This window comes from Ictidomys tridecemlineatus, chromosome X, assembly GCF_052094955.1.
Source record: "Ictidomys tridecemlineatus isolate mIctTri1 chromosome X, mIctTri1.hap1, whole genome shotgun sequence".
In the NCBI taxonomy this organism is placed as follows: Eukaryota; Metazoa; Chordata; class Mammalia; order Rodentia; family Sciuridae; genus Ictidomys; species Ictidomys tridecemlineatus.
In genome coordinates, this window is record NC_135493.1 from 116,854,432 (window position 1) to 116,882,317 (window position 27,886).

At 34.6% G+C, this 27,886-nt stretch overlaps 1 protein-coding gene across 1 annotated transcript in view; it reads right to left on the reverse strand.

Annotated features, from left to right (window-relative positions):
- Positions 1-275: 275 nt before the first annotated feature.
- Positions 276-27,886, reverse strand: part of Mospd2 (motile sperm domain containing 2) — a 43,461-nt gene continuing 15,850 nt past the window's right edge. The window contains exons 3-15 of the mRNA XM_005315984.5: positions 25,697-25,852; positions 23,776-23,862; positions 21,948-22,102; positions 18,599-18,659; positions 16,241-16,279; positions 13,113-13,237; positions 10,480-10,656; positions 9,668-9,780; positions 7,489-7,585; positions 6,199-6,295; positions 5,649-5,778; positions 2,596-2,698; positions 276-1,913 (exon numbers count right to left, since the gene is read on the reverse strand). Coding sequence (XP_005316041.2) covers positions 1,776-1,913; positions 2,596-2,698; positions 5,649-5,778; positions 6,199-6,295; positions 7,489-7,585; positions 9,668-9,780; positions 10,480-10,656; positions 13,113-13,237; positions 16,241-16,279; positions 18,599-18,659; positions 21,948-22,102; positions 23,776-23,862; positions 25,697-25,852 — 1,478 coding nt within the window. The 3' untranslated portion in view covers positions 276-1,775. The remainder of the gene's footprint in view (positions 1,914-2,595; positions 2,699-5,648; positions 5,779-6,198; positions 6,296-7,488; positions 7,586-9,667; positions 9,781-10,479; positions 10,657-13,112; positions 13,238-16,240; positions 16,280-18,598; positions 18,660-21,947; positions 22,103-23,775; positions 23,863-25,696; positions 25,853-27,886) is intronic.

Below are 27,886 nucleotides of genomic sequence, written 5' to 3' on the forward strand. Positions count from 1 at the left end.
TAATTTCCATATGAAACATTAAAGGGACACCGTTACGACAATACATTTCCAAACTTGGCTAATTGTTTCATTTAATCTGCCAAGGAACAGAAAAGCATACACAAATAATTTTGGAAATTATATTAAGGCCCAAATATACCATGTAAGGGGAAGCCATTGTGCACATACACAGGGAGAACTGTGCACAGTACTTAGGGTGGGCTGCAATCCCTTTCACATCTGGAGGTGGCAAACTGAAACAGAAAAGCTCAAATTAAGACAAAGTATCACACCAGTGTCCTTTTAAGGTTTTATTTCCTATGCCAATTTTGAAGGAAATCTATTTATCATTCATCAAATCTCAGTTTTTCAACTTCTTCAAGATGAAAGCCAACAATACTACATTTCATAAAATAAATCTCCAAACATGGCTCAATCAAAATTCAAATTTATTTTACAAGCAGTCTATTTTTCTTTCATATAAAGTACACATGTGAACCAAAAGGTACTAAAACTGGTATATTAATGAGAAAGAAAACTAATTTCATTAGCTTCTGCTTCTGCAAGGTGTATCTCTTCATGAATTTAGGAACCACATTGGGTGGGTATTTCTATACCCATGGCAGAATAACAAGTCAGTCAATTAGTCCTGGTCTGAAGGTTTTACAGTCCATGATGAGTTATATTTTTTACTCTTTAAGAGAGCCGATACTTACACTTCTACATTTTTTTTTCTGTTCACCCTTATAGATACTCCAGTCTTTTGTAATTTTTTTTAAACTGGCTGATTTTAACAAGGAATATTTTGAACTACAAATTCATCAGAATGTTTAGCATCTTGAAAAACTAACTTTTCAAAAAGTGTTATCTAATGTCTTTCATTTAGAAGTGAGGGTGAAGACAGTGCAATTTGTGGTCCACAGAGACTCCTTTGCTCTGGAATGAGGGCGAAGATGGAAGAATAGAGGATCAGGCTTTCATAATAGATTAGGTGAAAAGTTTAATGTCCAGCCATAATGAACAACAACACGAAGTTGCATTGAGATGACTGGAAAGGGGGACTGATTGGAGAGACTTGCCTTCTGGGCATTACTATCAGAATTCAAAGAGCCAACCACACTTAGTTTTCCAAATTCTACTGAAATGAAATTGTTCATTAAAAAGTCCAGGATTAATAAAAGGCAGGCTGTTAAGGAACATTGAGAAACAAAGGCAAAGGTGGTTTGGCATTGAATAGGTTTACATTCCAAAAGAATATCATCTGGAAGTGCTTCTCAAAATTACAAAGTCATGATTACATAAATTACTTTGTTAAGTATGTTTTCTTTTTCAATATACATATTCTTTTATATACAGAGTATAGAAAAGCTAGTAAGTCGGCTCAGCTATAATAATTTTGTCATAAAAAAGCAGATTACATTTTTTGGCTGCAACAAAGCATGTTACTTATACTTTTAAGTTTAGCTAATGTATTTACATGATAAAACTTAAGCTTCGAAAGTATTTGAATCAAAAGGAAAAAATAAATTACATTTAAGCTATTAATTTACACAATGCATATACCTTTACTTACGTTCCTAACTAGCTATACTCACTAATAATTTCTCCAGCATTTCTTTATTCGAACAATTTGTTTTCAAGACAGGTAAGTGCTGTACCCCTTTAAGTGCTGTATATTTCCTTTTAGGTAGCAGAGATGTGCAATACTTTTAGTAGCTTGGTCGAGTAGTTTGGGGTCTGTTACTTTTTCCAAATAACAGATGAAAAAGCCATGTTTTTGATCAGGCACCACCACTTTAACTGTACAATGAATAAAAGAAAGAGACAGCAAAAGCTAGCAAGAGCATTGTTAAGGCAAGTAACAGCTGTTGGAACCAGATACAGCGCTGAACTTGGTCTTCAAGCTTCCTATTGCTTTCTAGTAAACGATTGAGCTGAAGAGGAAAAAGATTTATATCAATAAAAACAGTCATTAATCATAAGAATGACAAATAGGAGTATTAGAAATTCAAACATTGAACAGGATGGGGCCCATCTATTCAGAAAGGCAGAGAGCTAGAAATCCAAGGAGGCTTTCGACTTCTTTGGTGGATAGATGTGTGTCTGATTACTCTTATTTCAAAAGGTACAATTTTCTAGTTGAGAGAGGAGCACAGCAATCACTTCCTGGAGGCACAGAAACCTTTGAGCTACTTAGAAATAGAGCACTTCTGTCTGTCTGATTTTTTCTTTTTTGCAGTGCTGGTTCAAATCCAGGGCTTTGGTTCAAATTTGGTGATAGGCAAGTGCTCTACCACTGAGCTACACCCCTAGTACCTTTCTGTCTCTTTCAAATATATGTGCTACTTGGAACCTTTTTCTGCAAGATGGAATTTTTGATAGTAAGCAAAGCACAAGATCTCTATTCCAAATTAAAATGGCCAGAGCTTTTTAAAGGCTAGATTTCCAAAAGTAACTCACCTCTTACCATTTCTAATTTGGCTTCTCTTCTCAAAGAAGAGAGCACTTTTGTTGCGTTTATGTCAAAGATTTTTCCTTCTGTCAGTGGAGAAAAGTGCATTTCTAATGCTGATTAGCATTAACAACTCGTTTTAGTTAGGAAGAAAGTATACTTACTTGTAGATATATATCTTCGCTGGTTTTATCTGACATGTTAAGAGCACTGTCTTTTAATGTAAGAGTGTTTGGTTTATTGCTCTCAACAGTATGGCATCTTAACCTATGAAAATACAAAGAAAACAACGTCTTAAAAGCTTTAGTAAATTTTCTCACCAATTAAAATATAAAATGAAAAAGTTAAACACAGGAGTCTATGTAACAGACAGAGACATCATTCCTTTCCCCAGGGTCACTTAAGGTAATGGCTTAGTGTGTATTTATCTATTTATCTTCCGGTCTCTGTTTTTTTTTTTTTTTTTTGGGTGCTACAAACCTACAGCCTGCCACAGGCTGGGCAAGTGCTTTACCTCTGAGCTATACCCCCAGCCTTCTTTGAGCATCTTAATGCATTTATGTATAAAGAACACAAAAGATTATGGATACTGTTCAATACTCCATGGGATTCAATGGAAAGCTTTTTAAAATAACTTTTTATGGTATTCAGTAGAATTCATCCAGATATATTACTATTTGAAGGCAGTCAACCTTTCTAGATAGGAGATAGTGCTTTACTTGGGCCTCAGTACCACACCACAAAACTGCCCTCCCACTTTCTGGGAGAAAACAGTGATCTCCTCTTGACAGTTACAGGAAAGCAAGCCATAAGGAACAGGTAAAACCAAAAGCAAAGAAAATAAGGCAAATCATATATAACAAAGCCAAAACCACCCCCTCATTTTGAGGGGCTGTTTTATAAGAACTTCAAATTAATCTTTAATACCTTTTATACCAGTGTTTCTCAACCTTTCAAATTTTTCCCACATCTACACATTTAATCAAACCCCTGCCCCCCCAAAAAAAACTCTTGACACAAAAAAGTAGGTCTTCCTGAAATATAATTCGAAATTTAAATGTGTAATTAATTCATGCAAAAACAACTGGAACAACTGGAAACTGGGTCTCCCTCTGCATTCCTTTCTCCTCTTCTCTCTGGGACTGAGGTTAATCATCCCTCTGTTCCTGCTCCTTTTAGCATTCTGAGGAATTGCGTTGCTAATGATATATCTTATACATCTGGTTTCTCCTCTTTTAATGGTCTCAGAACCTGGTTTTTAAGCAATGTTCAAATCTCTTTTATTAAAAAGGACCCTTTATCAAGGCCACAGTCCTCTTTCCAAGTGCCGCTGTACTCTTTTCCTAACCAAGACAGCTACAGTGCAGATTTTCCAGCAGCCTCCATTTCTTCACTTCGTCTCATCTATGCGGCTCCTGCCAACTGAAATTATTCTGTGTAAGGTTATCAGTGACCTCTGTAATGTCACCACCAACTGGCACTGGTCATGCTGTACCTCATCCTTCTTGACCCACAAGGCACTACTGGATACCACTGGTCATTTCCTACTTGGTGACACATTATCTTCACTGGGCTTTGATGACTTGGCAGAGTTCGCCTGATTTCTCTTCTAACTCTGCTGATTGTCCACCTCCATTTGACCATAAAACACTCCTTTAGAATAGGCTTAATCTTTCACCTCTCTTGTTGGGCCAACTAAAATAACACCTATCTCCCTAGGCACACTCTTATCCTCTTAGACTCTATTAACTATATCACTGACAGCATGAGCTTGTCAAAGGCAGGTCAGATCTACCTCTGTTTCTGTGGTAGGGAACTGAGCTCCTTCCTGCTTCTCCCACTTTCTTTCTTACCTCTTGCTTTTACTCTGTTCTAGACACACTTGTATTCTTTCAACTCCTTCTGTGAAAAATCTACTCAGATGTGACCAATAGGTTTATTAGCTCCTCATCTCTAAAGTGGGAAAAATCCTTCCTGTCTTCCTAGGGTAGTCTTCAGAACTCCATGAATGAATGAAAATAAAGCATCCAGAACTGTGTTGGCCCACGGCAAGCACTACTACAGAGTAACCTCTGAAGCATGGCCGCCACTGCATCTGGCCACTATTTCCTACAGTCCCAGAAGGATCCTTTAAGAAAAGTAACCAGATTACCTCATGGCTCTGCTCAGTACCAAGTAAGTATTTCTCCTCTTAAACTCAGATCACTAGCAGTGATTTGGTATCCTATCATCTCATTGTACCCTATATTTTCATTGCCTGCACTCTCCACCTACTAGAGTCAAGTGACATTGACCTCCTTGCTGTAGGAACACAAGCAGGCCAAGCATAATTCTTTTTTATTCGCTCTTCCCTGAACCTACAAAGGTCTTTGTCCAGTTACCAATGTGGCTCACTCTAATTTCCTTCAGGTGCTACTCTGAGTGTCCTGAGGGTTTCTTACCTCAGCACTCCTGACATTTGGTTCCACTTGATTTGGAGGAATTGAGGTTGTCCTGTATACTACAGGAAGTTAGGTGGTATCCCTGGCTTCCCCCACTACATGCCCACTCACCCCATCCCTAAGATGTGACAACTAAAAATGTCTCTAGACATTGATAAGTGTCCCCTAGGGGGCAAAACTGGGAACACTCCAATAAATCATAATTCCAATTAAAAAAGAAACAAAGCAAAACTAAACTACAACAGTCTTTTCTTTCTTTTCTGTATATCATTTCAAGACTTTTGTTATAACCTGACATATACATACATGTATATGTATATACCTACAGTCTACCTATACTAAGCCCCTTTATATAGGATAGTGTTATACATATCTTTTTGTGATTAGTTTCTTTTCTGATAACATATCACACATATATTTCCATGTCAGAACAAACAGATTTGCTATGCGTCTTTGAATGGCTGCAGAGAGCTCTTTAGTGTGGTAATACTTAAGTATATCTCATTATTGCTTTACTGGTGACTATTTAAGTTCATTCTTTCCAATGATGCAACACACATTCTCACAGGCAAAATGAGCTTTTTTGGAAACATGGTTTATGGGTCAGAAATGTGCATGTGTAATCTCCACAGAATTTCTGTTATCAGGGCGTCCTTGAGCAGTTCCAGGTCCTTCATACCCAGAGTTAAGAAGGAAGGGACGGTGCCTCCCCCACGGAGGTACATTTCTCTTTCTGATTCTTCCACATATCTGATAGCCTATGAGAAAAAACTTACCTATGCTCCATCACTTTGTTTCTGGGAACGTCTTTCCAGAATTGAGTCAATTCTGCTGGCCCTGTGCCAGATGGCTGCTCCATTTCTGCAGCCATTATCAGAAATCGGTCTTGGGCAGAGACTGTTAAACCTGCATTCCAAAAGGGCAATTAGCATGTGAACAGGAACCTTCACAAGAGGCTGGAAGTGTAGCTTACTGCATTATTCTAGAAAATAACATTAAGGGACAAGAAGAAAAGGGAACTACCTTAAACATGTAAAAAGTCCCCCAAATGAAGAATTTTATGTTTTTGAAACTCAATTTCAATTGGTGTCAGTTTTAAAAAAACTCACTCATTAAAAAATAATTACATTTTAATGCTGGAAAGGGCTTTGGAGACCCTTTGACCATCTCATTTCACACATGCAAAAACAGATGCTAAAGTAAGGCTGAGGGGGCTTGCTGATACTCTGCTAATTTCTACATTCTAGCCCTATATCTCTGTAGACTCAATAAACAGCCCCATGTCTCAGCTTCCCACCACACCTGCTGGCCACAGTGACAACCTACCCCCATGGGGAGAAACAACTATATCCACTGATGCACCAGGATCACAGCTGCTATTGCTTGGCTTGACTCTGTATTTTTCTGGAGCAGTTGTTCTCACCTGTTTGGAAACACAGGAGTCACACAACAACCTGTATGATAATCTGTATGCTTTTTGGGCGGAATGACTTTTAATGACTTTTAATGGATATCATTACCCTAAGTACATGTATGAATACATGAATGGCATGACTCTACTTTGTGTACAACCAGAGATATGAAAAATTGTGATTAAAAAAACATCAGCAGTTAATAATCACTGAACAAAGAGTCTACAGAGCAACCTTGGTGGTTATGCATAAGTTTTATCTTTCCTCATCAATAGGCTAAAGCATCTTGATCTATCTAAAAAAATACTTCACTTACCTTCCTCTTAAATAAAAAATTTAATCCATTTACTAAATATGTATCCTGTTTGCTAATAGCCTACACTTAGTGATGCAAATTCATACAACAGAATGCACAGTAGATCCCAGTATGATGATAGTCAGAAATTAAATATAGTTGACAATCAAAGCACATCTACAACATCCTAACAGTTGTATCTTTTTTTTTTTTGTACTGAGGATTGAACTCAGGGGTTCTCAACCACTGAGCCACATCCTCAGCCCTATTATGTATTTTATTTAGAGACAGGGTCTCACTGAGTTACTTAGGGCCTTGCTAGTGATCCTCCTGCCTCAGTCTCCTGAGCTGCTAGGATTACAGGTGTACACCACCATGCCTGGCTCAAACAGTTATATCTTCATCAAAGAGGAGATTTAAGAAAGAAACATCTATGATATTGGTGGTTGCAGACTCAGTCTTGTTACATTTAATGTTCAGTATTGGGTAAGTATTCAATATAAATTATACTCTAGAATATACTGCAGTTGAGGGAAATGTGCACTTGGAACTTTATAGTTTCCTTTTCCACTGTTGTTATGAATTAAATTATTCATATAATGAAGTGTGATTTTCTTGGGCTTTTATTTACAATAACCGTTAAACTCTGGGGATAATTTGGACATTATGAGGGGGCATTAAAGACTGAGAGATTCCAAGGAAAATGGTAGACAAGCTATGCTGCTTAGTTAGAACTAGTATGTTATATAACATGCCTAAAAGTATCATAAAGAAAAACACTGTTCAAGGTCAATCTTTGCATAAGATTATTCATTGTTCAACTATCAATCTTTCAATTATCATTATGTCTCAAATCACTTCCCAATTCATACTTTCACTCATGATTTATTATATGCTTAAGCTATTTACCTTAAATGCCACTATATTTTTAGTTACATTCGTCAACACTATTAAAGTTTTCTTCTCTCCAGATTCTGTACTTCCAAAATAGAGTTCTTCTGCTGGGCTAGGTGGTGACAAAAACATAGGGCATTTGCATTACTCAGAATAAATGACAATATAATCTTAGCTTGAAAAATATATTTGGTTAATATTTTATGCTTATTTGTGTAAAGAGATTTCACTGAAAAAGAAGACTAGAAAACAATAACCTAATTCAATTTCACATTTTAATCTTACTGATCTAATTCATGCTACTTAAGAAACCCTATTGTTTTCCCTAAAATCAAAAGCAAAATAAGAGAGAATAAGAAAGACTGTGAATTAATTCTATAGTCAACACAATCTTAAGGTGCATTTATTTAAAGTCCTTAAAAGGATATGGATTATAATCAAAGCAAAGAAGATATTGCTGTTTCAACTTTCCCTAATTACAGATAGAGAGGGCTTGGGCATTTTGTTTTATACCAACAGAGAGGAACATAACTTTAAAAATATTATTAGGAATATATTTCAATAACAGAAACTTCTTTCTGTACAATGGCTTTTCTAGGTAACAGAGGAAAGAAATAACAGAGAAATAAATTTGGACTGGGAACTAAATGAAGAACTTATCAAACAGTAAACTCAGTGAGCCTCAAAATTCAAATTTTACTTAGTGGCCAATGTAATGCCTACGATCCACTAAAACTTAAACAATTCATGCAAACTTTGTGCACTTAACTCACATTAGTCAAATCATATCTGGTGCCTCAAAACAATGAGGGACATATTGGATGGTGTTTTCATTTTAATTAAAAAACTAAGGTGAGTCTTTAGATACATATTTTGATTTTGAGATACATCTTTAAACAGATACATCTTTATTTTTTATTTTTTAAAATTTTTTTATTGGTTGTTAAAAATATTACAAAGCTCATGACATATCATCTTTCATACATTTGATTCACGTGGGTCATTTTATATAAGGAATGTCTACACATGAGGAATATTCTGTAATCTATAGAACACATTTTATTAAGGAAGACCTCTCCCAGAGGGCTCTGCATACTTTTGGACAAGTTGGTAAGACAGCATGGTTGATGGGTTTCTTTTAGGGACCAGTCTTAAGTCATCGAAAAGACAGCAAGGTTATGCACCTCTGAGTCACTCTCAGTAACCAGCTTAAAAACCATAAGCAACTTTGGAGAGATGGACATAGGCTAGGTCCTTGTGCTCTGTGATTCTGCTGCGGGCACAGGTAATGGTGGAAGAGTCCAAATGCAGCCTTGGAAGCTGTCCTGCTTCAGCCTGGTTTCTTTCCTAGCCTGCTCCACTTGTCAAACCTCGACACAGGTTAGGATCTATGCTTTTGACAGGCCTCTCGTGAAAACACAGAATGTATAACTTACAAATAAGTAGAAGGAACAATGGGAACAAAAAAGAACAAACTTAAAAATGGGAGAAGGGCAAAGAAAAACCATAGGAAATAAAATGTATGTGTGTATCTTTCTCACATATATACATAGACAGTAGAAATAAATCCAACTACAACAGTAATCAAAATATGTGTTAAAAGACTCATTTTGTCAATTAGAGAATCTCAGATCAGATTTTTTAAAAGTATGCCTCTGTCTGGTTGAGATATACCTAAAACCAGTTATACAGGAAGGTTTCAAGTAGAGGGACAGGAAATGCTATATTAGATTATCATGGATGAGGGTCACTGAGCTATATCCCCAGACCCCAATCCTAATATTTTTTGATCAAATAACCTAGCAACAAAAATGGAGATGTGCTGAAATTGGGTTATAGTCAAAAACCCATTTTTTGGCTTTACAAGGCAAATCAACAAATTCCTCTATTGGTGGCATTTCTGACATCTCCCTAATTATGTAAGCATAGATAATATGAGAAAAATGCATGTCAGATTTATTAATATATGAATATTCACCTTTATTATCTGATGTATGATGAGGGCCATGTACACATACTCAATGGAATAAATAAGAAGGTAGCTATAAATATCTACTATGTCTGAAAACCAAGGTGAGTCTTCAGATAACCCTTAATTTTATATTTCCAGATAACCCTTAATTGTGTATTTTAATTTTGCTGCCTCCTCAAGATATGTTATAACAATGTAGTTAATAAAATCTTCAATGATTACCTGATGTGTAATAAGGGACCTTTAAATACACTCAGTGGTTTCTTGAAAGTTTTCAACTTTGAATCAACTTTTTCACTTTCTTCTGTTTTGGGAGTAGATTCAGCTGGGTTAGTCTAAAAGACACATACACACACACACACACACACACACACACACACACACACACACCCCAAGAGAGAGAAAGAATACAGACATTTTAGTTTCACACTGATATTTGGACAGGTCACTAGGCCAAAGAGTAAACATTATTTTGATTCAATCTAAATTATAATCTTTAATATACATTTATTAGGTCTAAGTGGTATATTTTAACAAATTTAAACATGACCATGAACATATATTTGATTGCTCACTATAAACATGTCACTGTTGAAAATATAACATGGTCCTTCCCTTAAGAGTCTTTAAATTTGTACTAAATTATAACATTATATTTATCTTTTTATCAAGCCCCTAAAAACTTCTAGAAAGAGTGATAACTAAGTGCTTTTTGAAAGTTGAGGAAGTAGATCAAGGTAAAGCTTTAAATCAATCACTTATCTTAGAAAAATAAAAATTAGGTAAAACATTTCTTTCCAGATGCACTTTGACAATTTTTATACAAAGCATGGACTCAGCCTTTGCCTTTCATACAATGAAGTGGCACTACTCATCAACTCATGCCGTCCTTCCTCTTTTTTTTTTTTTTGTTATACACAATGGTGTGTAAGGGCAACAAGTTAAGTGAACTACTCAAATCCTATAGCCAGCCTATGGTAGAATTGGGGCTAAACCACAGCTTTTGATTCCATTTCTTTTATTCATAAAATTACCTTTTTTAGAAGAGCAGTCTGCTCTTCATTAGAAATTGTTTCCAAGGTTTCTTTACCATCACTTTCTATATCTTCTTTACTTGAAGTTTCATCCTCACTGGCAATGGGCCCATTTTCACACAATGGTGTCTGGAAGTCATCATCTACCAGTGGTGGATAGCTGTACTTGAAAGGATCCTAAGAGAAAAGAAATCAGTCTGCTCAGAGGTGGACAGAAAAATAATTCTCTTATAGTTGATTTAAAATTCATTACTTCATCCAGGAAAACAGATTCAATTAGGCAATGAAATTTAAAATACTACAAGCATTTCAAACCAGAAAGGGAAAGCACAGTTAGTAGCATGGGACAATCACAATCTATGTATCTAGAAGAATCAACTTAGATCTTTAATTTACTCTTCACACCAAAAGGAACTGCAGATGGATAAAAGCTTTAAATATGTGTGTGTGTGTGTGTGTGTGTGTGTGTGTGTGTGTGTGAGCGTGCGCGCGCCCGCGCACGCACGTGCTTAGGTATTTGTTTAAACCAGAAAAGCACTGGAACAAAACAAAAAATTTTAAAAACAAAAAAACAAGCAAATAAAAAACTTAAGTAGGAAAGGTCTTTCTACACAGTACAAAACTTAGAAGGCACAAAAATATTGATAATGAGCTGGGGATGTAGCTCAGTGGTAGAGCACTTGCTTAGCATCCATGAGGCCTTGAGTTTAATCCCTCACACCACAAAACCACCCCCACAACAATAACAGAAACTAAAACTAAACCAAACCAAACAAAACCCAATCAACCAACAAACCAACCAACCACCCCTTCAAAAAAATATTTTTTCTTAAAAAGGTCACAACTGGAAAAATATATACCATATACATAAGAAACAAAATGGTTTTTGCTAATATAAAGAAATCAACATAAAAAGACTAACCACCCACCTGAATAAAATTCATAATCAAAGAAGAAAAACTGCCTTTGAAACAACAAAAGTGCTCAATATAACTTATAATAAAAGAGGTGCAAATTAAAATCACAGAAAAATATTTTTCACAAGAGACTGGCAAATGTTGCAGATATGAGACTGTGAGGTGTTGGCAAGCATGTGGCACAACTTTCACACTTCATTGGTAAATAGGTACAATGTCTTTAGAGGGAATTTGGCAACAGCTACCAAAATTAAAAGCTAAATGTGCCCATTGGCCTATTAATTTCACTTCTACGACTTTATCTTATATAAATATTTGCTGTACCCATGTACCAAGAGTTACTTATAGGAATATTCACTGTATCAATATTAATAATGGCAAAAAATTAGAAAGTAACTAATGGTCCTCCAAAAGAGGATTGATTATGCCAAGAAATAATAGTCCTACTACCATTTTGAATGTAGTCCTTAAGAAATAAACCACTAGCAACAAAAAGGTGGAAATATAATGTCATTTTCTACATGTAAAAATGAAAATAAATTTTACTAAATGCCACAGATTTTAAGATACAACAATTTTATTGGCCAGTTATTAAAAATGACAATATCACTACTATGATTTTCAGATACTTACACTTAGTTTTAGTACTAAGTGCACAATACTTGGGCAACAGACTTAAGTCTTTTCTAATCAAAGAAAAAAACCTAGGACCCCAGGACATCCCCAAACTTTTCATTTTCCACTCCTTGATTCTAACTGAATACAGTTTTGCTAGGCCTGCAGTACATACAAGTAGATTGTAAAAATCAAATAACTGAAATAAAGTTAATCTGAATACCAAGTTCATAGGTTTTTATGGTTTCTAAAAAGGCACTATCACAGTAAGTTTCACTGTTATGTAGTATTAAACATTTAATATGCAACCATTTACTCATGATCTTTATTTGTAAGTAGTAAAAATTGGTTCAAAAAAATCTTGAGGGCTGGAGTGTAGCTTAGTGCTATAATGCTTGGCTAACACGCATGAGCACTCATTTGCTCCCCAGCACCACAAAAATGAAACAAAAAAGAAACTTGACTGTATATGCTTAATAATATCTCTTAAATTAAAAAGACTATTGAACAACACAAAATTGGAAGGAAACTAAAGGCACATTAAAAGGAAATTCAAGAATTTGTGGTTTACCTTAGATATTGGAGTACTATGAATCCATAAACAAGAGGAAGAAAGCTTGCCACATATTGGTTTGGAATAATCTCTAAGACATGTTGTGAAGAAAAAAGACAAGATGTGCAATAGTGCATAAATATACTACCTGTTTAAATGGGATACTTGCTTATATATGCAATACACATCCCTGGAAATTAATATAAAATTTCAGCTGTGGAAGAGAACAGCGTGGTTGGGATAAGAGTTCGAGGAGACTAATTTTAAAGTAGAAGAATGTAAGATTTTAAAGACTTGTTTCTGAATATTTTCCTGAATACTGAATACTGTTCAGGTAAGAATCATGTAAATTAATTACTCATTTAAAAATTAACAACTTTAAAACTTATTGAAACATGTGTGTACCATCACTTTCTACTTTGGAGTATCTGTTATCTTTCTTTGTATGTCACAGTATTGCTTTTCCTTTTTCCTTGAGGAAAGAGTACATCTTAGCTGTGCTTTAATTCAGTGTTATTTCATCAATAAATTTCAAGGGCTATACTTACAGTTCCACCCATGTGAGGAGGCAGGTATTCTACACTGACATAGTCCTGGACTTCATTTTTACTTGTAAACTTCAATAAACTCACTGCTTCTGGGCCAAGCCAACTCTTCACAATTTTGAAAGCAGCTGAAGAAAAAAGTCATTTCATTAAAATTCTTTTCATTCTCATCAGCTGATTCATTGTCCATGCTAACCTCAGTCTTTTGAAATCAGTTTGGGCTACAATCTGTTAACATTTATCTTTACATGGCATGATACTTAATATTCTCAATTCCTGTAGGCATTTATGGTCTGACTGTCCCTTATGAATTTCAAATGTTCCATTAAGATTCAGGAAGACTAAATTACCCTGATGCTCATTAATAAACTTATCAACATCTGAACACATCTCAACTGCTAAGATCTATAGACAGTAAATCAAACTGCCATGTGATTTAGGGGATAACTGCACAACAGTATGAAGAGTCATTTCCTATGGTTCTGAAAAAACCCTCAGTCTGAAAAACTTTCTCAAAGGAGAAATCAGGAAGAGAAGGAAATAGCCCTCCTCATTATGGGTGTGACCTGGACCCAGATTTCCTTCCTAACTCTAAACTTCTCTGCCTTTTTCCCAGGCTCTGCAGTTTACATAATTGTGGGGGAACTTACGGAATCTACAAGAATAAACTGTTATCACACACAGCTGTTTGGTAATTACAATCTTGTCCCATCATGCCATTTCTTACTTATACTAATTTTTTAAGCTTCATTTCTAATGTGAGAGTCTAAGCACATTTTTAAGATACTAAAAGTGGAATACTGCATTAAATGTGCATAAGTGTCGATGGAAAAAAACTGGAAATAAGAACAGCATGATAAACATGGAATAGCGGTTCAGAAAATTACATTTTTACCATGGCTATGATTTAAGCTTTCCTTTTGCATAACATTAAAATTATCAATAACTTCAATTTAAATTTTGTGAGTTGACAGGCTTGAAGCTATGCTACTGGAGTTTATATATAAAGTGCTAAATTTGACTTTTGATAATAGCTTTATTGAAATATAATTTAAATGATGTTAGTTGTAGGTTTTCAATAGATATCCTTTATCAGGCTAAGCAAGTTCAATTCTGTGTAGTAAAGAACTGGCTCTTGCCCTCAGCTTCTGGGAGGTCTTTGTTTGCCTAGGGTCTTGGATCACACTGTAACAATATGACTTAGGTTGGGCACTGACAATGGCAGAAAGATAATCATGTGATTTAGGATGGGGGCTCTGGGTCACACAATGACAATATACCTTTGGAGACTGGGCACAGAGATGAACCATGAGTTAATCAATCATGTCTATGTAATAGAGTCCTAATAAAAACTCTGAATACTGAGGCTTGGTTGAGCTTCCATGATTGTCAATATTCCATGTGCATTGCCACACATTGATTCTGGCAAAGTAATGTGCTCCACATTTGGAACTTCCCTTGGCCAATTTTAATATGAATCTTTTTTTCTGTAATTAACTGTGACTCTGAGTATAATAGCTTTCAATGTGTTCTAGCAGTCCTTCTAGAGAATTATCAAACCTGTGGGTGATTGTGGTAACCTTTGAGCTTGCAGTTTATGCCAGAAGTGAGGGCGGGGGGTCTTCTATGGACTGCTATGATCTAACTTGCAGTTGTTCCAAATCTGCATTTTCCATTCCCAGTTTCAGTACTTTTATCATGACAGGGTACTAGATTTTGTTGGATACTTTTGTCTGTGTCTACTGAGATGATCATGCAAGTTTTTTTTCCTCTGTATTCTATTAATATGGTAGATTATGTTGGTTTTCCTATATTGCATTCTTGAGATAAATCCCACTTGGTCATGATGTATATTGCTTTTTACGTTCTGCTGTATTCTGTTTGCTTTGTTGAGGACTGGTACATCTATATTTATAAGGATTACAGTTTGTAGTTTTTTTTCCTGTTGGGTTTGATATTAGAGTGATACTTGCCACTTAAAATGAGTTTGGAAGTGTTCCCCCCCTCTTCTATTTTTTGAACTGTTTACAAAGGATTGATGTTGATTCTTCTTTAAAAATTTCCTAGAATTTACCAAGGAAGCCACCTGGACCTAAACTTCTCTTTTTGGGAAGTTTTGTGGTTGAAATTTTGTTAAAATTCTATTCTGATTCTTTTTGAGTCAGTTTCAATTGTTTGCATCTTTGTAAGAATTTAGCCATTTCATCAAGGTTATCTAATTTCTTGGCATACAATTATTTATGGTATTTACTTATAATTATTTAAAAAATAATTTATTAATTTTTATTTGTTTTAATCAGTTGTACATGACAATACAATGCACTTTGATACATCATATATAATGGAGTTTATTTTCTCATTCTTCTGGTTGTACATGATGTTGAATCCCACAGGTCATAGTTATATATGTACCTAGAGTAATAATGTCTGTATAGTTCTTTTTATTTTGATAAAGTCAGTAGTGATGCCTGCTGTTTAATTCCAAATTTTAATAATTTAAGTATTTTTCTTCATCAGTTTTGATAAAGGTTTATCATTATGTTGAAGTGCTGAAGTTTTCAAAGAACCAACTTTTAGTTTTGTTGATTTTCTCTATTGCTTTCTATGTAACTGGCGTTTGTAAACATCAATGAAAGTGCACATTCAGAGAAAACAAAAATTACAATCACTTTAAAGTTGGTAAATTGTTTTTCAATGGATTTAAAAAAATATTGCCAAAAATATATTATGACTGCCAAAAGGGCCATGTTGCTACAGAGATTTGGGGTGAATTTCACATTCAACCCATCTTTTCTTCAACACTTGGAGCCCAAGAGAGAACCTAGCCAAGGCCTGTATTCTGTGATGTACCCTGTTTGTGGATGGCAAATTAAGGCTTCTGGTTATAATGTCACCTGAAATGACTGAATATCTTGAGGTTGTTTTTAGAAAAGACTAGTGAGTACCCCAGAGTCTGGGCATAGAATGTCAGCCCCATTTATTTAGGACCAGCCATTGAATACTCTAGTGCTAGTGTCTTAAGAACAATACAATTTGTTATAAAATAGCCGTAGAAGTATAGCTAATGTGGCAAAGTAAGAAAAAAGAAAATCTGATATTTTGTTTTAGGAAAGCATAAATAATTTACTCACCATTCATTATCCAGGGCATATCAAAGATCACCATTTTTGCTGAAAGATGAAAAAATTCAATAAATGTGACTGAGTCTATAGTACTATCACTTATATCTGACCTAGAAAAATCTGATCACTTAAATATAAATAAGAATTAAGCTGGTTGACCAAGTTCAATTCAGTGAAGCATGAGTAGTGCTGGGACTCAACCAACATCTCACAATGGTGAGTGGCTTGCCCAGGAAGATGACTGGGAAATCAATAATGCACTGACACTGCTGTTCTGAGAACAGCCGGCTTCTTTGTTCATTTATTGCTTGCACAAAAGTACAAAAGAAAGTAAGTTAAGTGGGTAAGTGGAGTCTTTGGACCTGGTATGTCATATTAGTGCTAAAGGCCCCTGAACTTTAAAAACATTTCCATGTCTAATTTATGGTTTTAATGATTCTTTTCTAGAGATTATACTGTTAAACCAGTCTCACAGTTGCCTCCATCCCTTAATAAATCATTATGTTTTAAGTAACAAAAATATTTGTACTTTTTAATGAGTTCCAGGAAGTCAATAATTCCAAAGTATACAGAATTATAGTTCACACACTGAATAGAAGACATTAAACAGCCCTATTAACAACTGTAAGAAAGAACCAAAAAAACCACAAAGAGGAGTTTTGATATCCAATTCATTCATAACCCACTTGAATCAAATGTATGAAATATGATATGTCAAGAGCTTTGTAATGTTTTGAACAACCAATAATAAAAAAAACAGATGAATCTATATGTAATTTTATGTTTCTTTGAGCAGAGAACCTTCCAGAGTAGGTATAATAATGTAGGGCAAGTGAAGTACATATAAAGAACAAGGTACAAGTAAAGAGATACCCTGATCTTAAGCCCAGTTCATTTGGCATATGCTTGAGATATACTGGTTAAATCCATTTCATGATGGATTTTGAAGAATAATCAATCTAAGATTCCACACAATTCAATGTCTACAAAAGTACAGTATGCTGGTAGAATATATATATTATCTGTAGTCATCTGAAATGAACAGCATTCTAATTCATGTTTATAAAGATCTATGAATTAATTAATAATTCTTTCAAAAAATCCTGGATGTATTTTATAAAGTAATAAGAATATTTATGTTATTTCTAAGTGGCTCTTTACAAACTCCTTTAGATATTTCAATAAATAAGTGGACATTTTATTTTCATTTTGTCCATCAGAGAATCCAACTAATAATATGGAGTAGTGATATCCTATAAACTGAGGATTGGCACTGCTCAGCAAGCCTCAAAGAGTCAGAGTACATGTCAGATACAAAAGAATTCATAAGGAATAGTAGATGCTACAGGTTCCCCAAACTGAACACTACTGGTCATTCTCTATAGCTAAGAACATTCACAAATACTGTCTCTGAAGAGAGAGAGTACAAGGCTAGAGGTGGCAGCACTATTCTTAATATCCATTACGCTTTTTGTCTATTCCTAACTTCACATTAACAATAATATGAAAGCAAGCCAAAGTAAGATGCTTTAGGAATTTTTATATTTCAGTGTCACCTAAATCATGAGTCCCAAATGACCCTAATTGAGATATCTGCCAGGAATATACCTGGAAGGATCTATGAATTTCCATTTTTTTGATTTTCTTATTGCCTCCCTTCTATCTTTTTACTTTTAACCCACTGGGGTTCAATATATTTGATTGTTTATGTGGGTTGGAAGCTTGTTTTCCTCGGGTGGAACTCATTATATAAATCCAACAAATGAAAAAAAATGAGCATGAGATTTAGGAGTTTTCCATTTGGGTAATTACTAAAAAGTTAAAACCAAAAACAAAGAAATAAATTCCAGATTCAAATATAGTGCTTCCTTGTGAAGTATTTTCTTAATGACAATATTTAGAGAGCAATCAAAACACACTGTACTTTATGTAACAATGTTGCTTATCATACAGTGTATTTTATCAATATTGCTATCTGTTCTTACATGCAAAAACATTCCATATAATAAATATAATTTAAAATAAATTTCTAAATTGAAAGTATAGTAAAATGAGGATAATATTTTAAGTAAATGTCTATTTGTATGTACCTTTGTATGTGTGTGTGTGTTTTATTGGACGTATACATACATTTTAGAACTTAAACTTTTAAAACTAACTGTAAAGAACAATGACTACTTATGAAAAAAATTCCTCTTAACCTACTATAAAATGCACTTAGACGTCCCCCTTGTACACATTTAAATCTCTTCATCAGAAAATAATGTTTGAGGTATGAAAGTCTATAATAATATAACGATCTATATTTCTCAGACATTATCTATAGTTTCAATATATTATATTTTTATAAAGGAGTAAGTTACTTACAGAGGTATTTAGGGTAATAAACCTTAAAGCAGTTGATGATAAAGCGTACAAAGTCCATGTCCTAAAATAAAGATTAAATCTTTAAGACTGTCCATATTAGAGAACTTTAAATTGCACATTTCTAAAGGTCATAAATGGTTAAATACAAATGAGACAATTATTAAATTCTTAAAAATGAGCTCATATAAATATTTACATTTCCAAGCATTAAGTTTTTAGGTCATTAAACTGTAATTATGAGCCCTAAAATTAAGTTGAAGAAATCAGATGCTTGAATGACATTTTAAAATTATTGCTCAAACTTGTTATGTATTTCAGGCTGTTATGGCAATGGGGCATAAAATGGGTCTCAAAGCAATCCCCACAGAAAAATTCTAAAAATCTACTGAGCAATTGAAGAATTATTAAAACAAGAATACATACAGTTTATAACTTGGAATGATTATACACACACACATACACACACACACACACACACACACACACGCACATAAATTCTGGTAGAATATTTGCCTTCTAAATCTACTTTTTCCACAACATAATAGCTTCAACAAAATATATTTTATTTTTTTTTACCCAACAGTTAATCTGATAACACTGACCAAAGTATCAAAGTATCTACTTTACTTCTCTGACTTCTTTCCTTTTATTTAAGAACCTCAAATTATTCTTTTAGTTTACATTCAAGTGTTGTTCATTGACTTCAATTTCTGGGAGACTTTGTAAACTTAGCTGTCTGGTTAGTTCTAATGCTTTAAGCACAGCAACAGTAAATTAGGTCATTAGGGATGTTATTTGCCTTTCATTCTATGTTCTTTCATGGGCACAGGCTGTTTCAGTAATCCTGATCTGCCACCTCATAAAGTCTGCTGGATGAAAGATATAAGCAGGCAAACTAAAATCCATCACAATTACTGAAAGGCAGATTGTTCTAGAGATGAGAGTCTATATAAAGTCATCCCTAGCCTCTGAGTTGCAGCATCTTTAATTGCAGTAAACTAAAAGTAAGCGTCCTTAACTATCTGAAGTAGTTATTATGGGATAAATTCTAGCATATAATAATAGCTTTATAAATAGTCATTACATCTACTGTGCAAAGTTTCATAATTTGTGGTTAAGTAAGAGTCAAAGAAAATAGCTGAAAAGAACTAGTTATATCAAAATTTGGTTACCTAGTTTATAATTTGTGATCCCTCTAGAAACTTTGCCTAGTCTTTGTCTAATATTTTTGTTTCCAATTATTTAATTGACTATGCTTGTTCATCAAATCTTGAGTTACTGCTATTCACATGGATTTTGATAGAATGCCACTGCTGTGTGTCTATCAGTGGGTACTACATAAAATAGCTCCATGAATCCTATTGCTCTGCATTCTGTAAGGATGCCTTTGTTTCTGATGATGTTATATGTTATATTGGAAGGTGTCCTTCCTTTGAGGACCCATGGAAGATTTTTCCCTCTAGTTCAACTATCAGGAATGGATACACTTGTTCGAGAATACTGATTTTCAAGTATGGCCACTGCATAATTTTAAAAGATTTCATTTCCTTAGGCAGGCAGCTGAAAGCTTAGAGTCAAACTGGTAGCCCAACTCTAACAAATGATTTCTTTATGTTTTGCTTCGTAATTCTGTATACATCTTTATAAGCTGATTTAAGTGAATCATGAGAAAGTCATATATAGAAAGAAGTTATGCAAAAAGATTCAAGTAGTTTAAAACAATAATGACTGAAATAATTAGTCATGCAAATAGACTTTATTTACAAATTAAAGATCATGAGATATCATATAAGTTGCTTGAAAAACAGCTTTTCAATTCCCTGTCTCTATATTTGGTAATAGAAAATATTAACATTTCTTTTGCATGATTCTGGGTTAATAGGAAATTATCATACCCAAAGAATAAAAGAATCACGACTTACCTTTATGGAATATTTATTTATTTAGGTAATTTGATTTTGAATATAAAACAATTTCCTCTGTAATTAAAAACCTATTCACATGGAAACTAGGTTGGAAAAGTCTAGGGCATTGGATTCTTAAACAAGAAAGAGTAATAGAAACATGAAAAAAAATAATCTGTGGTCCTATCACACCCAAAACTTCTTGTTAATAATTCTCTCTAGCTTTAAGTCTAAGGTTTCTTTATTTCTTTTTTTTTGAGCTACATATCACCATATTATGGTAAAACAATCTTTTTCATTAAAGAAGTATTCTCCAATATTACTATAAATTCTTTATAAACACAATTTTATATAGCTACATATGCTCCACCAATTAGATACGCCATAGTTTACCATTTCAACAAGTTGGATGTTTTCTAGGTTTTTGCTATTTTAAATGACATCCTGAGAAACATTTTCATGCTTTTTTAAAATTCAGGATTATTTCTTTAGAACAGATTTCTAGAAGTTAGTTATGAGAAAACAGTCTGAATATGGACACTTTAAGGTTCTTAAAATACTTTGCCAAATGGATTTCCAAAAAGATTTAAACACTGCTGTGAGTGGGTCTGCAAATGCCATTTCACTGCTACCAGAATCTGCCACAGTTTAAATGTAATAGACAACAGTTAAAATAAATGTGCCAACTGATCTCAATTGCTGCTAAAGGTTTTATATTTAGCACTAAAGAGACAAGGACCCAAATTAAAGACTGAATACTTTGATGTTTTTTCTGATATGGGGTCTTGCTAAGTTGCCCAAGCTGGCCTCAGGCTCCTGGGAACAGGCAATCTTCCTTCCTCTGACTTCTGAGTAGCTGGGATTACAGGCATGCAGCCCACTCCCAGTTGCTTGACTTATGTTTTTAAGCTTGGCAAAAATCATCTGAGGGTTAAAGTTTAGCAAATCAAACAAACAAATAGAAAACAAATCCAAATTAGCAAATGAAAGTACCCAACAAAATCACAGTATGTGCAAAACTCATGTGAATATTTTGCAACTGCAAAACACAGTATAATATAATGTCATAGAGATCAGACATGAATTACTTGATATTTATTGCATGTGTTTTCTCTGTGCAGGGCACAGGAATGGGTGCAGTAGGATATAAGCCATGGTAAAAAAGCTGTCATCACATTGACTCATGCTCTGCCAGTCTTGATGTCCTACCTCATCATCCTGTATATCAGACAAGGGACATTTCTAGGAATTCTAGTGTCAATGCCAAATACTGAAGCAAATTTAATTCTCTGCAAACCCAATTCCATGTCTGACTCTATTCAAAGAAAAGAAATGTCAAACTTAAGTTAGCTCTATTTTACAACAAAATTTGGTTGGCAGGGAGTACAGGAAAGACAGAAGAAGCCAGGATAAACAATGGTTTAGAATTAATGTAAAATGCTTACTATGCTATTCAGTCCAGTTTCTGACAGGTCAAACATCACTGTTATAGGTTTCCCATTTTCTCTCTTAGCATAACGTTCCAACCAGAATGCTATGAGCTTCTTTTTGTCCAAAATAGTTTTCTGGTCTTTTATATGATACTTCACTCTGATCCAGACTTTTAAAGATAAAGAACAAAAGATAAAGAACAAGATTTATGGCATTTTACATACATATATAGCCTTTTCCTTGACATGTTTCTTCATTTTTAACTCATTTTGTTTCATATAATAAAAGCAGCTCTTCTTTCTTTTAAATGAGAAATAGTTGCCCTTGGGTCCTTTAAATTAAAGAGAAGCAGAGAAATTTAAACTATTTTTTTCCCTTAGGAAATAAACAACCTTCACTTCTATGGGGAAACAGAACATGCAGGTGAACAAACACTATTTGGTAATAACTAAAAGTGCACTTCAGTGTGTTTGAAAAGAAAGCCAGTGGTTCTGCCAAGCACTAGAAAAAATGTTTCATCCAGAGGAAAGACACTGACAGGTGTGATGAAGGCCTGAACAGGTGATGAGCAGAGCAAGACAAATGCTTCAGATAGTGGTGGAAGCTTTGACAAGTGGTAAGAGGAGATGTGGAATAGACAGGAGCTGGGCTTAAGGGACTCTGGAACACCAGGACATTTTGGTTTTCCTATTTCAAAATACATTTTGGGCAGTGGCATAGAGGATAGAGTGGAAGAGGCAAGGAAGGAAACTTAATAGTCTATGGTTTGGGAAGGGACTAAGAACAAGTGGGTGGTAGACAGGGACTGAAATGAGGAAGCACTGGTGAGGATGGAAAAGGCACCAAAATTCAAGCTATATTAGAGGAAAAGACAATGGGTGAGACTGAGTAGGGCAATATACAAAGTGGGCAAGTGGTAGGATGCAGATGTTCAGTTGTGTGTCATTTAAAAAAGCAGCTCACAGTCATGCGGTGCTAGTTAGTGGGTAGCTGGGTATGTGCACATGGTGTGGAGACTACTTGAGATCCCCACCACTTGTCCAGAGGTGGGTGAAGTTGCCATTATTCTTCAGATGACCCAAGGAGATAGTATTAGCTGGAAAGTCAAAGAAGCCAAGAAAAGACTAAGCCTGGGAAACATATTTAAGGGGCAAGCAGCAGGAAAAACTAAAAGAAATAAAGATTGAGAGAGAAAATAGTGAAAAGGGAAAGATAAGATATTGTTAAAATATAGTACAGATCACAAGCTAAAGAGAAAACAAGCAAGACGAGCACAGGACAGCTATTCAGTCCAGGGATCAAACACACCTGTCAAGTCCCAACCATGGCACAATATGAAGCTAGATTTGGTGCAAGTGGAGAGGACAATGAAGGAGTCATCTGAACAACAGAGATGACTGTTTCTGTTCTTGTTATTATACACATTTTGGAAAAAAGCTAAGGGGAGATGACTGAGAAACACACACAAAATGTCCATTTAGCAAGTGTAAGCAACTGTAAAAAAGATTCTTCATAAAAATATTGGGTCAAATGTTAACAACAACATCAACAATAAAAATGACTTCCCGTATAACCATCCAAATGTTAACAACAAAGTCAAAATAGAAAATAGTAACTCAGAATCAAATTACTTTGGCTTATAGGATGCAGCATTTGCATTTACTGCCTACTTTCTTATAATGCAAACAGAATGCACAACTATTAAGTATGTGATATGTAGTAAAGATGGTCCTGATCATCCCTAATTGTAGGAGGCGAGCAGTGTACTACAGATGGAGAAAATGCTGTGGATTAATTCAATTGAGAAAGATAAATGTCAGTGCATAAATTAAATATACTTACACAATTTGTTGCCTTCTTTGTCATAACCATGCAGATAAATACCACCAATTTCTAACAACCATCTGGGAATGGAGGATTCATTAAGGTCTAAAAAGTGATAAACTTTGATCAGTAATTGTAATTTAGGGACCAAAAGATGAAACTGACAATGTAAAGGTAATGGTACATAGTAGCTCATATATAAAGATACAACTAGCAATACAAAGGGTTTTTCCTACTAAGGAAACAAACTACATAAAGACATATGGAGAGCTGTGGGTATATCTCAAATGGTAAGGCCCTTGCCTGGCATGTGCAAGACCCGGTGTTTGATCCCTAGCACTGCAAACAAATAAAGATACACAGGTGACAGAAATGGAAATATTCTGTTTTCTTTGACAAGTCAGTCATTATTTATTTGGATACATTTCCACATTCTGGGTGTGGCTCACATAATTATTTGACTTGCAAACAAATATTATCACTACCAGACAATTTCAAGAGAACACAGTAGAGGCCCAGGATGTAGCTCAATGGTGGGGTATGTGTTTAGTACATAAAGCCTGGGTTCAATCTAGCACAGAGAAGAAAAGAAAAAAAGAAAGAAAATGTTTGTATATATTCACATAAACTCAAATTTGGAGGAGAAAAACTCATTTTGGTTTTTCTATTAAAATGATATCTTTCTTAAAAAAGTTTGATATCCAGTAGTCTCTAACAAAGTTTATAACCTTGGGGCAGTAGAAAATTCAAGAAATACACAAGATCCTTTAACAGGGAGAACAAACAATGTGCCTATCCTATCTCTGCTAGGGCTGAAGACCAGCATGGCAAAGTGTAAGCTTTTGTTTAATTTACCAGCAGTTCCCCAAGAACTTTACAAGGTTTCTCTTTTCTCATACTCCCACTGCTTATCCTATCTCTGTTTGCCACCCCAAACTAGCAATTCTATGTAAGAACACAAGTATGGTTGAGTTCAAAAGTGTATTATGTACTTAAATGATTTGAAAATATCAGATTCATTTTTTCCTTCAGTAATAAGTGCTTCAATGTTTGCTGAAAAGTTCCCATGGTTTTAAAATTTCCAATCACATTCTTTCTTTTTTATTAGTACAATCACTTTATTTCTTCAATAATCCCTTTCTCATGGATTCCTTCTACAAGTATGAACAGTGGGGAGAGATCTTCTCTAATTATTTGTTGACTGTCTTGCACTAAATTTTCATAGTCATTCACGCCAGAGTTTATAATCTTCAAGGACAGGAAATCCTTCTTTATACCTAATTGAAATCAGTAGTTATGCCAGTTTCTTCCTGCTAAATTTTTAGGAGACAGATAACAGGTAAGGTAACCCCCTCCTGTGAACAGCTCTTCATATACTTGAAGACCATGCTAAAACTCCTTGTAAGATTTAAAACTCCCATTGGGGGACAGATTTCAATCTAGTAGTGGACTTTAAAAATTAAGAAGAGAAAACTGCCATTGGAATCCTTGGGGATAAGTTTGCTTTTCTGGAATCTCTATCCATTTAACAATTCTATATAAACACTTACAAGCACAAAGAACTCTGGGAATAGGGAAAGGCATTGGAAAAAACAGAGAAAACCAAGAAAATAACATTTCCTTATTTCTAGGTCCAGTAGTGAGGATGCTGCCTTGCTGTTATATAATGATGCCAAACTAAACATAAATTAGAAGGCTATGCTGTGAAGAATGTGTGATTCTGCTCCCTGGTGAGTTGATTTCCTTAGGAATGATCCTACTTATAAGACCTTTTCACAAGATGTTCCTTTGAAAGTGTTATTAGGTCTTTCTAAATAATTATGTTCATATGTGTATGACAATTGCCAAGAATATGTATAAATACAACATTTAATAAATGTAAAACAGTAACATTTATGTAGGCAATGTCACCCTGTCATAGTTAAACTGAATTGCTTACCATTGACAGAAAATTCTTTCCTCCACTGAAAACTCTCATCAAGCATCTTTAGTGTTTCATCGACAACATTATGTCTCCAATGTAAGTAACTTTCAACCCAGTTATCATCTTGTTGTAGCCTTTCAACATCACGTGGATCATATTTTTCTGGCTTATCTAGGGAAAAAAGAGTAATAAATATCCAAGTCAGATTAATTCTGCAAATTAAAAACAACAAATGCCCATACCAAGAAGAAGAAAGACCTGGGAGACAAAGCAAAGATTTTTGAGGGTAGATGTAGGGATATATTTCAGATGAAGATTCAATTTAAGGGACTGATGGAATTTCTAAGTGAGAGAAAAATGAAATTAAAGACTGCATATTTTAAAAAATAACACCAGAGCCTGATGTGGCGGTGCATGCCTATAGTCCCAGCTACTCAGGAGGCTGAGGCAGGAGGATCACCTGAGCCTGGAATCACAGTGAAACACGGTCTCAGAAAACCAAACTAAACCCAACAAAGAGACCCCCAAAAGAAGACCAGAGTAAAATATTTAGCACAACCCTCTCTAAAACTATAAACCAGTATCTGGGAAGATCAATTGTTATATGAATTTGAAATCCTTACTGTATTCAAATAAAGACATATGACTAGAAATGAGTAAGTTATTTAAAAAAGATGGCTGCTTGGCAAGTGTTAAAAAATAAACTAAATGCAAAATGAAAAACTGATCACATATGCAGCATTATATTATTTATTATTTCCATACTGAGGCCAACATTTTCAATAATTTATTGGAATAATTATTTTCAATAATAGTAACTTCTCACTATGGGCCTACACACATGCTATATACCTAATTTCTATACCAGATATTCTTCCTTGTATGCCTTATTCTCACTATGTTTCTGCAAATGAACTTTCCTTGTCTTTGTACAACCATCTCTGTGCAACTAAATTCTACCATTCTACAATACTCCTTTCAAATGTTTCTCCTTCCATAAAGACATAATTTCTTCTCTCCTGTGAACAGCAGTACAGGACTTGAACTAAGCCTTTCTTAAGGCACTTACCAGTTTTTGCTTTGAATTACAGTTCCTGGCATGCATGCCATATTTCCCAAATAGACAATAAAAATGCAAAACGTAGACATCTTAAGAATCCTCCCAAACAGATGACAGTAGTGTCAATGAGAAATCCTTCAGCAAACCTTTGCTGACACAATCTATTCTATCTCATTTTGTTTTCTTTATCTTCAGCTATCTGTATCCTCTCAGGGGCCCATGAAAAAGCTTGGGAAAATTCCCTGGCTCCTTCATTTCCTTTTCTTTCAGATCTAGTTAGTTTCCAAGTTTTATAGATGTTTCTTTCCAGTTCCACTGCCTTTATTCCAGGACTTCAGAGATAATAGCAGGAAGGGCAGGAAAACATAAAGTGCATTTAGAGAATTGTCTTCTTTGAGTCTCAATGTCCTTATCTTTAAGTTGTTTTATATACACATAGTGCTATATGAGGACCAGATGAAAAAACATCTGACTTTATGTATTTTCAAGAAATATTCTGCCAAATACTCAAGTCTGCATAACTGTAGTTTACTCATCAGTTGTTCTTTCAAATAAAAATGGTGTTCCAGGAAAAATGTGACTAATTCAGATGGCGACTTAAACATACATAGCATGCAGAAGTGTTTTATGCATACTTCTCCATTCCCTCACATAGAACATTAAGAGGACATGTCCTCAAAGGTCAAGATTTAATAAAATTTACTGTATCATTAGAGACTTTCTAAAATAAAATTGGCTTTTTTTTTTAAATCTCCTTTTTCTTTTTTCACTGAGAGGGCTGACAAGCAAGACTATAAAGACTATTGGCCTTGATTTGGGTCATGGAATCAGCAATTTTATCCACCATTGCTTCTGTGCAATCACTACAAATGTCATCACAGTGATAAAGGCAAATGATATCTTAGAATTATTATGAAAATAGTTTTGACCTCATAGACTTCTAAAAGCGTCTTAGGCATCCCCTAGGGTCACAGACTCTGAAAACTCCTCATTTCCTCATTTAGAATTATATTTGATAAGTGGTAAAAATTCAGTAAACATTAGCCATAAGAAAAAAGAAAACATTATTTTTCTCATTATTACTACCACTGCTAGTACTATCACGAGGGAAAGCATAAAGAAGACAGTGCTCATTACTAAGAAAT